Here is a 15,853-nt window from a genome sequence, read left to right as displayed (position 1 = left end):
TTTTCTCTTTTTTTGCATTGAATTTCATTGATGTCTCAAGGGGGTTCAGCTGGCTGCTTATTGTTTCAGCAAATTACTCTCACCTCAAAAGGCCAACACTGTTAACTTTCACTATTTAAAGATCAGCTAAACTCTGAAACACTGAAACTATGTTTTTGCAGCAAGAAGTTCATCTCAGTTTTTTGTATTTTTACTTCTATTCAATTCAATTTTATTTATATAGCGCCAAATCACAACATAGGTTATTTCATGGCACTTAACACATTAAAGTCCTTACAGCAGAACTTTACAATATTATACAGAGAAACTCAACAATTCAACAATTCCCACACAAGCTAGGAGGGAAAAAAAAAAAAAATCCTCTTTAAGGGAGAAAAACCTCCAACAGAGGGAAGAAAAAACTCCCTCTTAACAGGAAGAAACCTTCAACAGAACCAGGATCAGAGGTGGACGGCTATCTGCCTCAACCGGTTGGGGTGAGAGGAGAGCAGAGAGATAAAAGGACAGCATAGAGATACAAGAGAATAACTTCTATTTCGTTGTGATTTGTTTAACTACCATCAGTTAACAGAAGCTTAAAGTAATACTTGGAGGCGTCCAGTAATGTTTTTGCCTCCGTGCACAATAATTATGAGCAAAAAAAAAATCTGTAACTCACCTTAAATTGCTATGGTACACAAATCCATTCCAAATTATGTTTCCAAATATTTCAAATACTGCAGCATGTGAATTGCAATGTTAGCAGGGAAATTTGTCACCATACCTGCCAAACTCTGAAGTGACAATGAGAGATACTGGGAGCCAGAATGAATGAAACCTTCCAGATGATATGTCTGTTAATCCCCCCCCCCTCTCTCTCTTCTCCTCTAAACCCCAGTGTTCAGCTGATTAATGGATGACCCTACAGTCACTCTGAACATAATCATGACACTTTGTGTCCACTTTGGGTCCATTAACTTTGTCACACTTTAAGCTTTTGGTTTAAACGCATCAAAATCCTGACAAAATGTTGATAGACGGACTCATCCGCAGACAGAAGGATTAAAGAGATTAATATCAGGAGGATCAAGAGACAAAGACGCATTTAACATTGAAATTATTCCAACAGTCGGCTGATTGTTCATTTGGGGATTAGAAAGGAAACAGTGAAAATATATTGTATTGTATGTATGTTGGCTTATTTATGTTTAGACTGATACGTTTGTGATAAGAACTGATCATTTACAGATGTACAAGAGGATATAATGATATATTTTTTCAGAGCCACTGAAGGGTCACAGAGGGAATTAGTGTTTTGGAATACATTTGTGTTCCTTTGCAAAATAGTATTTATTTAGTTTGAATAGACTACTTCACCTGCACTTGTGTTTTGGCTACGTTAGCTGTGCTGAGCTATTTATTGTTCCTATTAATATCAAGAGATCATCCTTAAGCCACACAGGATTTGAATGCACCGTGATTCTATCAGTCATGAAAGACTGACCAACACCACAGAAGTTCAGGATTACAGAAGTTTCAATACAACACCAGCATTTAGTTGTGTTACACCAATTAAAAAAACAATCAATCTAGACTAATCTGAAACCCAGCCTCGACAGCAGCATCCCATTAATCACAGCTGCAGTCAGTCTCAGTAAGAGAGCTGATTTACCTTTACCAGTGGCAGAATACAGAATATTATATCATAACACTGCTCAGCTTTTCCCTTTGGATCAGAGGGAAAATTATTGGAATTGAAGGTAAATAAGAACTTTGATTTTAGAAAAAAAAAAAAAAAAAAAAAAATGCTCTGTGATGTTTGATGTTAGACAGCATTTTGACAAATCTTTGGCTCACTGCAACCTATAACTCCACCGCCCATGAATATTAATTCAAATGCGACCAAAATTGCCGTAGACATTCTTTGGAATAGTAGATATACGTGTTTTCAAGGGGGTCTGCAGTGATATTAAATATCTTCCTGTAATGTGTAGTTTATGCAAAACTTTTAAAATTTCTCCAAAAAATGACCCACAATTTTTTTTTGTATATAGTATATAGTATATAGTATATAGTATAAAGTATATAGTATAGCCAGGGCGATGCGGCTAAGTTTGATGTTTCGCTGTGACACAGGAAGCTGATGTTTAAGGTCAAACGATGCTCCAAACCTCATGAAACTTTGCATATGTGAATGTGCCCTGAGGACATGGTTCATGGGGGCTAAGTCCCCCTAAGGCGAGTCCCTGTAAGGGTAAGCCACATGGTTCATGGGGGCTAAGTCCCCCTAAGGCGAGTCCCTGTAAGGGTAAGCCACACGGTTCACGGAGTGCTCACGGTTTCAGGTTTCAGGTTCGCGTTGTACATGCAGTCATACCAAACTAAAGGTCAACAACAATACAAAAATCCTAATACAAAATAATAATCCCATTACCACATTTTATGGTATGACTTTTTTTTTTTTCATATTTCGGACAACATGTATGACACAGTGGTGCAGTAGTTAGAGCAGTTGCCTCAGTGAGAAGTAACTGGGTTCGATTGCCACTTGAAGCATACGTCAGTTCAGAAAAAGGTCATACTCCTAAAAGTGATAAAAAAAAGTCATTTTTGTACATTGTATATAGTATATAGTATATAGTATAGCCAGGGCGATGCGGCTAAGTTTGATGTTTTGCCATGACACAGGAAGTTGATGTTTAAGGTCAAACAATGCTCCAAACCTCATGAAACTTTGCACATGCATCAGGCACCAACTTTCATGAGTTTTTGAAGATGTTAAAGCCGCCGAAATCTTTTTTTTTTTAAGAAGAATAAAGAACGAGATTGAGAATTTTTTTTTAACTGCAAGCGGAAATATGCGGACCCTCGCGCTGCCTACGGGGAGCCGGCGTCCCTCGACCCGCTGGATCCCCGACGTGCAGCATGCGAGGGCCCGCACATCACTGCTTGCAGTTTTAATTGCATTCTGTTTTTTTTTATATTTTACAAAGCATCCCAATGCTTTTGAAAACTGAGTTGTCTCCACACAAAGTGACTTGAAACAGCTTTCTGCGGTTTAAAAAGCCACTACCGCTTCAGGGCAGTTGGTTTGGAAAGACACTTAATGTGGCAGACCCTCCAAGCGACTGCCCAACAAAGAGGGACAGTGTACTGTGGGGGCCAGTTTGGAATTCAGCCTATTGGGAGCTCTGTAGCGTAAAAGAGCTGCTATTTGAGCCTCGCCCCCAAAAAATCATGAACTGAAAACTGATGAGAATTAGTTTGATAGTTTACCTTTATAATTTAGTTCAACAAGGGTTTCAGTATTTTGAGCAACGAATTTATAACATTTCTAATGCATTTAGAAGCAAATCTCTGAATTTACTCAGCACAATCTTGAATGTTTCTGCACTTTATTCGGTTTAGCAGGATATTTGCTACATTTTCATTTGCACTTTTAGCTATTTTAAAAGAGGTAAGGCAGAAGAAAAATAATTTAGAAAATTACAGGAGAAAACACTTTTGGAACTGTAACTTGATACTGTGTGATAAAGTATTAGCTTAACAGACTAATGTTGGAGATTAATCTCAAGACTGCTGCTGTGAAGGTAAACTCCTGACGTGTTCAATCTGCTGCAGCAGTCAGTCCCTCATGATAAATCTGGTGCAACAGCTATATGTATGAATTCCCAAATGAATTTCTAACCCTCTTCCCACACTGATTCACTCTAAAGCTGAAGTGGGGAGGACCAGTCCCTGTCTTTGGTGATGTCTCACGACGTCCAAGATGGAGTCCAACTCCAGGCGAAAAGCCTCGAGCTCTTGGTTTTTGTCCCAAGCCAGACGCCTCCAGCGCTCCACCTCAGTCTGCTGATCAGCCCCCGACCTCTGCCACGCCCCAGCAATCATCTGCGTGGGAAAGGGTTGGTGGGTTCCTGAGGTTAGCTGCTGTCTTTGTTCAGTATACAGTAGTTTTCAGTGTCTTCAAATGTATTGGCTTGCAGGAGTAAAAAAAAAACACGTGCGCTAACTCATGATATATTGTACATCTCTGACACTGATACCGTTCTGACCCTGTTCTACTGTTCGACCACCAGTAACACATCAACCGTAGAATGTATATAAAAGTGGACATAGTTTCTGGGTCTGAAAAATGAGGCCGATGCAGAAGTGCCTTCAGCTCCAAAAAGACTCCGGCTCCACGGACTCTCATTCTACTTCTCTCATGAAATTCGAAGTCAAGAAATCTTTTCCGAGTTATTTTGGTTTTGCTAAGTCATTATTTTTCTGGCGGTCCACCTGAAAAAAGTCCCGTTATTAATTGTAAAATAAGCTTCAAAAATCTGTTTTTTTGGGGTCTGTTTGATTGACAGTCAGGTTACGGCTATCTGTAGGCGGGACGTAGTATCGCGGGTTTCTAATCAGATTGAGTCGGATCAACCTCTCACTCCCCCCCAGCTCGTCCAAATATGGTCACTACCTGCTTCAAACCGCTCCCGACTAGCAAGATGGCACCGGCAGATATCTGAACTCAAGGCTTCATAACGGCTGTTCACAAACCGACGAGTGACGTCACTGTGGGTTACCTCTTGATATCAACACGTGTTAGGCCTTTTCTAGCACAGGCGACCCATTACTTTAGGTGTCACAATGTCTCAGCAATGCAGCATTTAAAATGACCGCACATACCATATTCTTTCATTAAAGGGGCAATCTGTAAGATGTTTAGTTTAAAATGTTCATAAACTGACTAAACCTATCCACAGTATGTGTAGAAATAGCAGTGTTGATGTTTTGTCAGAGAGGTCAAATTATTGTGTTGCAGACACGTCGACAAGATGGAACAGTGTGTCACTGCCCTTAGTCCAACATCAGAGGTAAAAGTAGTAAATTCTTAATGTCCACAACTGGAGACGGCTCTTGGAGAGTAAAGCAAAGAAGTTTGCTGCTGAACTTGCGATGTTTCCGGTGAGTAAACACCTGTTGATTCTAATGGTGGCTCGGTAGCGATGGAGGATACGGGGACCTAATGTCAGCGACGTTCTGACCATCGCTCATACGGGTACACGTTCCGGTTTAGCTGCGGCTTCTGTCCAGAGTTGAGTTTCTTTACATCGTACATCTCACTGTTCATATGTTTACTTCGCTGTTGATACGTGGTTTCACAGCAGTTATCACAGCTGAGACTACAACTAGCCAATCTTCTCAGCTATCTACCAACCTAAGGTAATTTTATGTCGCAAACAAACAAGGCATACTGACCTCGTTTAGACAATTCAAAATGGAGCTTAAGTGCAGCTACAGTCGTGACAACACAAGTTGTACTGAAAAACATTGTAAATGCAGTCATTATATGGTCTTTCAGTGGCTGTGGCTCCTGTGGGCTTCTTAAGAAGGGAGGTAAGTGAGCTATCACGTCAACTACAGTCTTAACTGATCACCATTTTTGGTCCGCAGAAACTCTGAGAGCTGGTGTTGCATTGAAATCTGTCCCCCCATCAGATTCTGTAACGCTCACTAGTCATGCCTCAACCACGACAAGGAATCGTGTTTCACTATACCAGTAATATTGTATCGATTTGTAACATTTTCAAGTGGTGAGCTGTTTCTTCCACTTTTAGCAAAGCAGCACAACTAAACATTACATTACTACAATTTATTCTTGAAGAAACAAAACAATGTCTTCGAATGGAGGTGGACTAGTTCCCAGCGAATATCAAACAGTGTTTTTGCTTGAAATACCTATGGCTAGTATGAGTAACGATGTCCAGGTTATTATAAAAACTCTTTAACTGGTTCTTCCTTTCCATCGAGAAGGGAGCTTTGTTTTCATGGGTGGAAGGGTACAAACACTTTTGGCCATTAATATCTTAAATAATCTGTATTGTAAAGCACTCTGGAATACAAGTCAGAACCTGTAGCCCGTGTAAGGTTCCTACAGGTTCAGGTTATGGGAAGCTTTTAGGATGTTTTTTCTCATTACGCATCAAGCAATCACAGGGTTGCCATCTGATCTGATGCCATCAAAATTGAGCTTTAAACAACATCTAATGAAACGGTGACCCCACTGTTACCTGCTGCAGTTCCTTCTCTCGGTGCTGGTGTCTGAGCTCCATGTTGAGGATCTTCCTCTGGAGGCCACACAGGAGTTTCACCTGTGGGCTCTGAGCTTCTTTGGCTTCGTTTAGGTCCTGGACCAGCCTGGTGAACTAAACACAAAGTGGATGCAGCAGCTCAGGGTTAAAATCATAAGGAAATATAACAAACTAAAAAAATATTATTTGATCTTGGTCTAAACTGAATGTGAAAATCAAGTATGAGGGCACATTGTTTTAGAATAGAAAAACAAATGATAAACCCCTCCCCTGAGTTTCAAACGCTGATTGAACACAAGCTAGCTAGGAGTTGTATTCTGTTGCATTCAAAATGTATGCTGTTGGAAATGAGAATTTCTGACCCATGCAATGACACTGATAACATCCCCAAATCACAACTCAAGAACCCATTTTGAATATATGCAGTACTTTCTCAAACATGAGGAGAAACATAAGTCAGTTTGAGTTTCAAACTATTGATTCTTTAGCACTCACAGCCCGGGAGAAAAGAAACTGGCTGTTACAGCTTTTAAATAATGTTGGTAATGTGCTCCCTCATATTTTCTTTTCCCAAATCAATTTTTATATGACCATGTTTAATATAGTGTTTCAAGTTTCTGGGAGTATTCTGATGTTTATATATATATATATATGCTGTTATAGTAGAAAGCGACTTTGGAGAATGTGCCTCTTTTAATAGTATAAAAAGTCTTACATTGAATAAACGATGGTCTTCAATTCTTTTACTAGCCTGTTGTAGGCAGAAGTTATCAAATGTTTTTTATCTGTAATTTTAGCAAAAACTGGAAGGAAAACTGTTTCCGCAGACCTCCGAGCTCATTTCATGTGGAGCATAAACAATTAGATTTGAGTCATTTTGTTATTGTTCCATGCATAAATAAACTGTAAGTAATTCTAAACCAGGGGTCTCCAACCTTTTTTCCTCTGAGATCTAATTTGACAAAATGAAAGTGTCCGAGAGCTCCTCAAGTTTAGTAACATTTATTCACATAGCTGATCTCAACCCAAACCAGCTGAATAGGCTTCTGTTATGTGAACGACAACAAATTGATACTCAACACACAAATTCTGTATCACAACAGATTCAATTCAAATGTTTGCGCAAGCTATTTTTTGTTAGCATTTCTTTGTTTTCATTTGACGCCCACACTTCTCACATCTGAAAACAAAAGTGTTTATTACTTTCTTGTCTGCATTGTGTGTGGTATCAAATCACATTGTAAATTGAACTCGGTGAAACCTGCAGAACCCCAAGAATGAGAAATCCATCCGAATTGAACCTCGACCACGACTCCTCTCCACCTGCTCACCTGCTTCTGCAGAACGTCTTCTCGGGTTCTGGATTCTGCCAGAGCGCCTTTGTACTCCTGCAGCTCTTTCAGCTGCTCTTGCAAATGTTTCATCATTATCTGCAGGCAAAGATGAGAAAGTCAAAACAACAGGATCATTTCTGGGACACTTCCTGTTGACATGAAGCCGTCAGTTCGGTTAGTGAGTCCGAACCTCTTGAGTGTTCAGCTTATTGGTCAGTTCTGCAACCTTTGAGGACGTGTGCTCCGGAGCGTGGGCGGCCCGCAGACGCTCCATCGCCTTGAGGTGTTCCGTATTCATCGAGGACAGCTGCTCTGCGAAGTTCTCCTTCAGCCTAACAGAACACATTATGACCTTCACCTCGGCACAACATGTCAGTTTGCGGTTCACACAGACACACGTACCTGCGTATCTCCTCCTGGGCTTGTGCGGCGTCAGCCTTCACCGCCCGCCTTTCCAGCTCACTGTTCAGCTGCAGCAGCTCCCTTTGCGGCTCCAGAGCCTCGCTCTCCTGCAGAGCCTCGTTCTCCTGCAGAGCCTCGTTCTCCTGCAGTACCTCGGAGATGTGACCCCCTGTCAGAAGGAGGCAACGTTAATGTTCAAGATACAAATTCAACTGCTAATCCCTTCAATTAAGAGTTCAGATGTCATGTTTTCATAGTCTGAGACTGCAGCCGTCCCCACAAAAATGTGATCTTGACCGCATTAACTGTTTACACAGCTAATGCTGCACTGCAAAGGTGCTGAAAAGTTTGATCACAAACAAAAAGTATATATAAAAAAAAAAAAAATCAAGCTAACAAGCTGCCATCGCGAGGTTAACATAGGTTAGCTTATTTTAGGAGAATTATACAAACAGGATTGTGAGTTCCTATGAAGTCTTTAATGTGGCAAATACAAAAAAGGAAGAAAAGTCTTCTCAGCGATGAGATAAATATTAAATAATTATGTATTAAGTAACTCATTTTTGATTACTTTTAAAGAGGCTACAAACACAAGATCCCTCCAGACTGCTTGCTGGCTATATTTGGCTCAATCGCTGCCCTCTCTTCTTTCAAAATCAACAATTTTTCTCACTATTGGATGTCAGAAATAAGTTATTAGGTGAGGCTCCACGTGTGGCTAAAAAAAAAAAAAAAACACAAAATGCGTTTCACCATGTCAGTCTTAAAAATACACAACAAGGAAAAGTTTTTTCACTCGACTTGGCAACGCTTCTGGACAGATGGGAGACAGCCTGCGAGACCTTCGCCTTACACATCTAAGACGGACTGAGGACTCACCTTGTTTTAGTATGTTAGAGAAGTAGTGTTCAGTCGCATGTAGTAAATAGCATATGTTAGTATACACAACTCCCCACATGGAAACATTTTCACAGTAGAATCTGTGATACTTCAAGTTTGCTGTCTTTTTTTGGGTCTGTTTTTGTATGCAATAAAACAATATAAGAATCGGAGTAAAAAAATGCAGATTGAGGCACCCAATAATGTAATATGTAATATAATAATAAAGGCATGCAGAGGAAAATGGACCGTGGCAAACACCTGTAAAGACAGTGGGCTGGTAGGTCTTCTCATACTGAGCAGCTGGGAACCTCTTTTCCCCTGCAGTCGGCGAACGTCGTGTTCTGGTCGGCTCTGCTTGTTGTTTGGGCTCCTGAGAACGGGTTTCTGGTCGCGGCTTGGTGACCGAGAGCATGTTCCTCCTCTCTTTCTGCAGCCTCTCCACAGTGCGGCTCAGCTCCTGAATGGTTTGCGTCTTGGTGGCGAGCTCCTGGTTCAGCCGCTCTATCCGCACGCCGAATGCTGCCTCAGCTTGACGCTGGTGTCGGCCTGGACTTGGCTGGGCCTGCAGGGAGGGTTTGATTTCTTTAGCTTATATCGTACATTATTTTAAAGGTTCAGAGCAAGAAGATCAAATTTCTCCCTGAAAGTTGCGTTAACCAGCTTGTGAGTGAGGGTTTATTTCAGGGTTTTTAATAATGAAATGACCTTATTGACGCCTTTATGTTTGAGCTGCTTCTGAAGCGACTCCATCTGGTCGCGGAGAGATTCCTCCCTCTCATGGTGGCGTTCCTTCTCACACCGCAGTTCTTCCTCCAGAGTCTGAGCCCTTGATATCCAAGGCTCTGACCCAGCTGCTACCTCATCCTGCTGTTTGTGTTCCAGCTGCTGCTCCAGCTCTGAGATATGCTGCTCATAGCGAACCTACGCAGTGCACACAAACACACATGTAGTTATCCGCAATGTGGGTTTGACTCTGAGCCTCTCGTCCAGCCCTTTTCGTACCTCGACCTGATTTATGTCTTCAGGGTTTTGACCACAGCGTGTCATGGTTCTGGGTCATACATCAGACCTTCTGGGAGAACCCTTTTGGAACTTTCCCCCTCCCCCATTTCTAGCGTGTCATTTGGAATCTGCATTTAGGCTAGGTTAGGTTAGGTAGTTACTTTATTAATCCCCGAGGGGAAATTGTTTCGCTACAGCATTCGGGTCCAGTCCGTGTTTGCCCAGTATGATAGTACATGGTTAACACTATATAATCATCCAACATGTCCAATTTAATTGTGAACAAACCCTGCCAGGTTTCTACATCATAAAGCGATCAAATACTGACAGAAGTCTGAATTGATTTTACCTTGATCCCGTTGAACTGTTGTTCCATGGCCCGCAGCCGGCGCTTGGCCTCCTCATCGTGACTCTCCAACTCCGCCTCCAGACGCTGTATCCTGTTCTCCAGCAGCGCAGAGACCTCGCTGGTCAGCAAAGTCTCGGCTGCATCTGCATACTCATGACCGGCAGCAGTGCCTTCAGCGTTTCTGCTTCTCAGCATCTGCTCCTTCACCTGGTACAGAGAGGAAGGCGGATTTTATGTGAAATAGAGACAACCTATCACTTCCAACACAGTTCACTTTGCTAAACTGACTGACTTTCAGCACACTTTCAACCCCCCATTCATAGTTGAATTTTTCCACAAGTTATTTCCATTTTGCTCGCTAAAGTCACTCCTTCTTATTAGTTTTCTGGTTGTCCATCTGAAAATAATCCCGTAATTAATTAGAAAATAAGCCTCAAAAAGCCATGCATTTAGGGGCGTGTCAGTTTGATTGACAGGTATGTGGTGCAGTCAGGTTACAGCTATCAGTGGGCGGGACGTAGTATCGCTGGGTTTCCAATCAGATCAGTCAAATCGACCGCTCGCTCCTCCCCAGCTCATCCAAATATGGTCACGTCCTGCTCCAAACCATATCGAACTATCAAGATGGCGACGGCCAAAATCTGAACTCGAGACTTCATAGATATAGGATTTATATTATATAAAGGGTAAGTGGGAAAATCTGTGAGTAACCATCACCTGTTCTTTGAGTAGGTGAATCTCAGCTGCAGCAGCTGTCAGTCTGCCGGCATCTTTGTCCAGCAGCTCCTGGTTCTCAGCAAACCACTGCAACTTCCTCCTCAGAGCCGCCACTTCCTCTCTGTGTTTGTCTTAGGATACACAAACACGTCCAAAGTTTTATCTTCTAACATATTCAAAATGGTTACATAATATTCAAAATGGATAGCCAGTGCGTTTACGTGGACATAAATATGATCTTCACTGATTTGCCAATGCGGGGACGGCATTTTTAAAAACCTACTTTCACATAGATAAAACACAACCACAATACAGAAAGACTTTCTAATGGCCCGAGTCATACATTATTGCGGTTATGTATCATTATGACTCTATTAAACCTAATATGGTTAATGGCAGTGTTTAGCAGCGACAGGAGTCATACCATCAGGTTTAGAGAAACCTGCAAAAAGATCAGGCAGGAATCAGTAACAGGGACACTGTCATGTATACATGGATACGTATGATTGTGTATGTGAACCTAATGTCCCAAATATGAAAACCAGAATAAGTCTAATAACAGGTGTAGTGGACACAGGAAATTCTTTTCTACAGGTCTTCAGCCGCAGGCGTCAGGTTCTCTGGCTCACCCTCGCAGGTGGGAAGAGAACACTGACTTTGAAGATGAGAAAACGTGTTTTTAATTCACTTTCCCAACACGTTTTTTTTTTTTTATTATCAGTATTTTTTATCAAACGTGTCAAATGCCCAAATTGCATCAAAGCTGGGTCACCAGCAATGGATCACAGCCAAATCCACCAATAGAAACTCTTCTTATAAGCGTACATCTGACCCATTACGTCTAATTCAAGTTACAAGCAAAAGCTTTTGACCCTTAACTAAGTTTTTAATTGGCAACTAAAAAGCCTTGATCAACAATGAAAAGTTTCTGTGACATAATAAAGAGACTTCATAACCAGAATTTGCAAGTCTGTGATTGAAACCCCAAAAAACTGAAAGCAATTATTTGTTTCCAATCCAGATAATGTTATTCTCAGTTCATATGATTTTACTTACAGATTTTGGTTCTCTTAACAAATGCAAAACCTTTGCTGTCTTGTCTGTATCTTACCCGAGGTGGAGATGGCATGGGCTTCAGCAACGTGTCTCTCTTGCTTCATCAGCTGCAGTTCTTCCTCCATAGTTTGCATCTCTCGTTTAACGTTGTGAACGTCCTCAGACAGTTTGACCTCATTTCTCTGCGCACAACAACAATCGTATCTGTGACAGGTCTGACATACAATTTCAGTCCGACAGTATTTCAGTGACAGTTGTACGAACCTGAAGTGCATTTATTTGAGCTAACAGGTCTGTAATGTTTTGAGTGCTTTCCGCAGGCCGGGAGGTTTTACTCAGCTGCTCCCTGAGGAGGATGGAAGAAATGCAACACAAAAACATTGAACAACAAATTCTGTTGGCAACTTTAATTATATATAGATATTTATGCATCTACAGGTCAACGCTGTGATGGACACAGAACCCACCTGGTGAAGGACAGCTCACTCAGCAGCCTCTGGTTTTCATGAAACATAGCCTCCTCGTTGGCTTTGCTCTTGGCCTGCTGAGCCTTCATCTCCAAACACAGCTTCTCGTTCTCCTGTAAAACACCTTCGGTTTATCAGGACAAATGTTAACAACACAAGAATGAAAAGAAAATATCAAACCAAAAATAATAATGTATACTGAGGATAACTAGTGCCGTTTTAAAGGCAAAGGATGCTAACACCAAATAATAATTTGATTTTAAGTTGTTTTCTATTTACTGTGCTTTGTAAGATGATAATTGATAAACTATTCACAGCACTGTTTTTGAAAGCAGTCTAACTTTAATTTAGTAGGTAAAATCTTGGTATAGTACTATTGTTATAGTACTTGTTTAAAAGTTACTCTAGTTAACTACATATACAAATAAAACCCACGCATTATATTATTGAACTATTTTCAACAGTTTAATACTTCACATATAGGACCGTTAACAGTGATTTCACTCTCTCAGGTGCACATCTTTGCCTCGCTGAAAGTCAGAAGCTTTATAAATAACTCTCAGTCCTAATGTGCGGTCGGAGTGTTTCAGTGATAGTGAACCAATAGGAGCAGTTGATGCAGCAACAAAGACACGATCTCGAATCAATTTCCATCCCACCGCAACGCTACAGCTGGGAACACAACAGGACTCTCTGCTGGGGTGAGAATCATTTTGTCTCTGCATCCCACATCCAACAGTGAGTCGATATATCTGACGCAGAAACACGTCACAGTCACCGAAGCTTGGAGATAGAAACGTGATGAAATGAAGATCCGAGAGGAGGCTGCATCCAAATGAAGAACAAACTAACAAGTCACATTAAGATCTCGGGCTCTATGTTACATGCTTACATTCGGTGACAAGTGTGTTGATAGCATTGCTATCTTGAGGCAGCTGGCAGTGATTCTGCGATTGATCAACAAATGACAACGGCACAGTATTTTAGTTATTTTAGGGGTGCATTATTAAAATTGTAATATGTGCCAACATAGGCAGGTGCACTGTGCTTGTAACACACACGTGCAGCAGTGCACAAACATGCAAAAGATTACAAATAAAATAAAAAAAATTGGAATATAGAAGATTGCTTGTGCATCTGGATATTAAAAGGAATGAGAGATGACTGGTTTGTTTCATAATAATTCCCAAATATACCTATGAATAATTAGGAGACTAATTACAACCCCTCTGAACAACTTTGAACTCATGTTATCCACTATTAAATACATGTGCTGGTGCCTCATATTCAGACCTGGCACTTCTTTCGTTAAAAGTCTTCAGGGCCACAAACCTGCTGGTAACCTTTTATGAGTGTCTCCTGCTCTTTTATTTCTTTATCAATCTTCTGAAGCTTCTCCTCTGTAGCAGAGTCTGCAGCCTCCACCCATCTCGTCCTCTGACTGGCTTCTTCTGCACTTCGCAGCTGAGGAGGGAAAAAAAAACACAGCTAATTTACACACATGGCCGTACCTAACATGTGTCCCGTCCTACCATGAAGATAATGCAACTTTAGCAGGACATGTGGGGCTCAGGTTACAAACAACTGTGTCCAGGTCAAGAGATGCAGCTCAGAGGCAGTGCCAGAACATCATGCTGTGGGAGGCAAAAATGGTTGGGAATACAAATCTTGGAATTAGGGGGCCACATCCACCTTGACCTTTGACCCCACAAATCTGATCAGTTCATGCTCGTTCTTTTTTTGCTTGAAGAAATTCTCTCAAGGCCTTCTTGAGGTGAATGGAAAAACCATGTAAAAGTGCTTTGCGATCAAAAGGTGATAAAGTGCTATACAAGTACAGACCATTTACCATGTACATATACATATCAACTGGATTAACAAAAATGTCCTTTTTCCTCTCTTGAAGAAAAAAGTTCCCTGGATGCACCACTGCTACGGTTATGGGGAGCAGAATGAATGCTTTGTTTTGAAAGCTCCTGTGTTGTGTTGTGTTGTACCTTGCTTTGCAGCAGGAAGTTCTGCTGTCTGAGTGAATTGAGCTCCTCTGGTTTTTCCTTCATCATCTGCAGCTCCTTCGCTTTCTGTGCCAGCTGGACTCTCAGCTCCTCCGCCACAGAGCTGACCTCCTCCCTCTGAAAGTCAACACAACGACACTTTCAGACAGATTGGGAGTTGGGTTTCTAGATTCAAAAACGACTAAAGCTTTCACAGAGCGTGCTTCAGAGTTGTAATAGGTTTAGGAGGCATTTTATTTTAGATAATAGTGTGCATGTATGTTTACATTTGTTTTGTTCGCAGATACCGGCAGAAGTTTGACACGGTGAGATTTGTAATTTGGTGTTTTACCCATAATCCTTCAAAACACTACTTCCTGGTTATGGAGGAAAAACATTGCGCATTAGCAAAGAGGATCACATTATCCTTCTTGTATTGAAACTACCTCTGTGAATATGCCTCAGACATTCAGTGAGATTCACAGGCACAGCAACATGATCTATCTATATTTACCGTCACAGAACTCGAAACAGAACGTCTTCAATCAGAATCTGCTGATTTATTAACAATTAATTGACCGTAAGAATTTAATGAGTTGGGGTAGAAGCCTCTCTACAGTGTAAAGCTGCAAGAATCAATCATACTCATTTATAGAAAAATGCATTCTGTTTCACACATTAAATGTTAATTTTGAATGCAGATTAAAAAGCATCCACTGGTTGGAGGTTTGTTTACAGCTGAACTGTTGGCTATTTTCAGGGTAATTTCATTAACTTTTAAGATTATATCTTGGTAATTACAGTGACTAAGACAATCATGCTACATCTTGTGTTTTTCAAGACAGTCTGGGCTATCCAAATTTTTCACAATTTTATTTGATAATACTTAGAGAGTTTTTTTATTTGCCTTTATACAGACGCGGCGCTTCATTCAGCGCACAATTCAAGGGAGAAGAAGTAGTGGGAATTTGCACGGAATTTGAGTCCATGGGATTCTAATGGGGTTAAAGCTGTATTGTGTTATTGCTGCACATTTGCTTCGACTACTTTGATTTGCTTTTGCTGTTAAAATCAACAGACGGGAAGTGAAGTGATGTTGATCCAGAAACTGGTCTGAAATGTCTGTTCTCTCCACGTGAAGCCCACGAACTGATTTCTTTAACAACACCAAACTCTCCCTCTCTGTTGCCTTCATTTTAATGAACTTTCCACCTGTTTCTCCTCCACTTGTGTACTGTGCGTCAAAATTCGACACGGAAAGGCAAAGCAAACTTCAGAGGTCAGGAAAACACCAACATGTCACAGAGGTGCTTGTGCTGATCGTTAGACGACCAGAAAAACAGGGATTTTTGTCTCACATAGCGTCTTGTTGGCAGCCTTTAAAAAAAAAAAAACATCAGCTGGAGATGAATTATTTCCTTACATCGATGTGTGCAGGATGTTGTATGGTTCTGGTGTCTTGAGGACCTGTGACTTCCTGTGCAGCATCCTGGTGACTGCTGCTTTCCACCTGCTGTTGGAGGACGACCACCAAGGACTGAACAGACGCCACCAACTCACTTCTCATCTTCAGACCTTGGTCTGTCAAAAAAAA

The 15,853-nt window shown here is 41.2% G+C and overlaps 1 protein-coding gene across 1 annotated transcript in view; it reads right to left on the bottom strand.

Moving 5' to 3' along the window:
- Positions 1-3,357: 3,357 nt before the first annotated feature.
- Positions 3,358-15,853, bottom strand: part of cep162 (centrosomal protein 162) — a 28,312-nt gene continuing 15,816 nt past the window's right edge. The window contains exons 15-29 of the mRNA XM_069143487.1: positions 15,683-15,840; positions 14,263-14,397; positions 13,598-13,729; positions 12,266-12,378; positions 12,063-12,144; positions 11,854-11,980; positions 10,743-10,873; positions 10,026-10,232; positions 9,380-9,595; positions 8,933-9,236; positions 7,793-7,961; positions 7,581-7,722; positions 7,388-7,486; positions 6,036-6,170; positions 3,358-3,870 (exon numbers count right to left, since the gene is read on the bottom strand). Coding sequence (XP_068999588.1) covers positions 3,685-3,870; positions 6,036-6,170; positions 7,388-7,486; positions 7,581-7,722; positions 7,793-7,961; positions 8,933-9,236; positions 9,380-9,595; positions 10,026-10,232; positions 10,743-10,873; positions 11,854-11,980; positions 12,063-12,144; positions 12,266-12,378; positions 13,598-13,729; positions 14,263-14,397; positions 15,683-15,840 — 2,336 coding nt within the window. The 3' untranslated portion in view covers positions 3,358-3,684. The remainder of the gene's footprint in view (positions 3,871-6,035; positions 6,171-7,387; positions 7,487-7,580; positions 7,723-7,792; positions 7,962-8,932; positions 9,237-9,379; positions 9,596-10,025; positions 10,233-10,742; positions 10,874-11,853; positions 11,981-12,062; positions 12,145-12,265; positions 12,379-13,597; positions 13,730-14,262; positions 14,398-15,682; positions 15,841-15,853) is intronic.

This window comes from Embiotoca jacksoni, unplaced genomic scaffold (assembly GCF_022577435.1).
Source record: "Embiotoca jacksoni isolate LCO1_2020_lvr unplaced genomic scaffold, fEmbJac1.0.p SCAF_11, whole genome shotgun sequence".
NCBI classification, from domain to species: domain Eukaryota; kingdom Metazoa; phylum Chordata; class Actinopteri; family Embiotocidae; genus Embiotoca; species Embiotoca jacksoni.
This window is presented reverse-complemented; position numbering and strand designations above follow the sequence as displayed.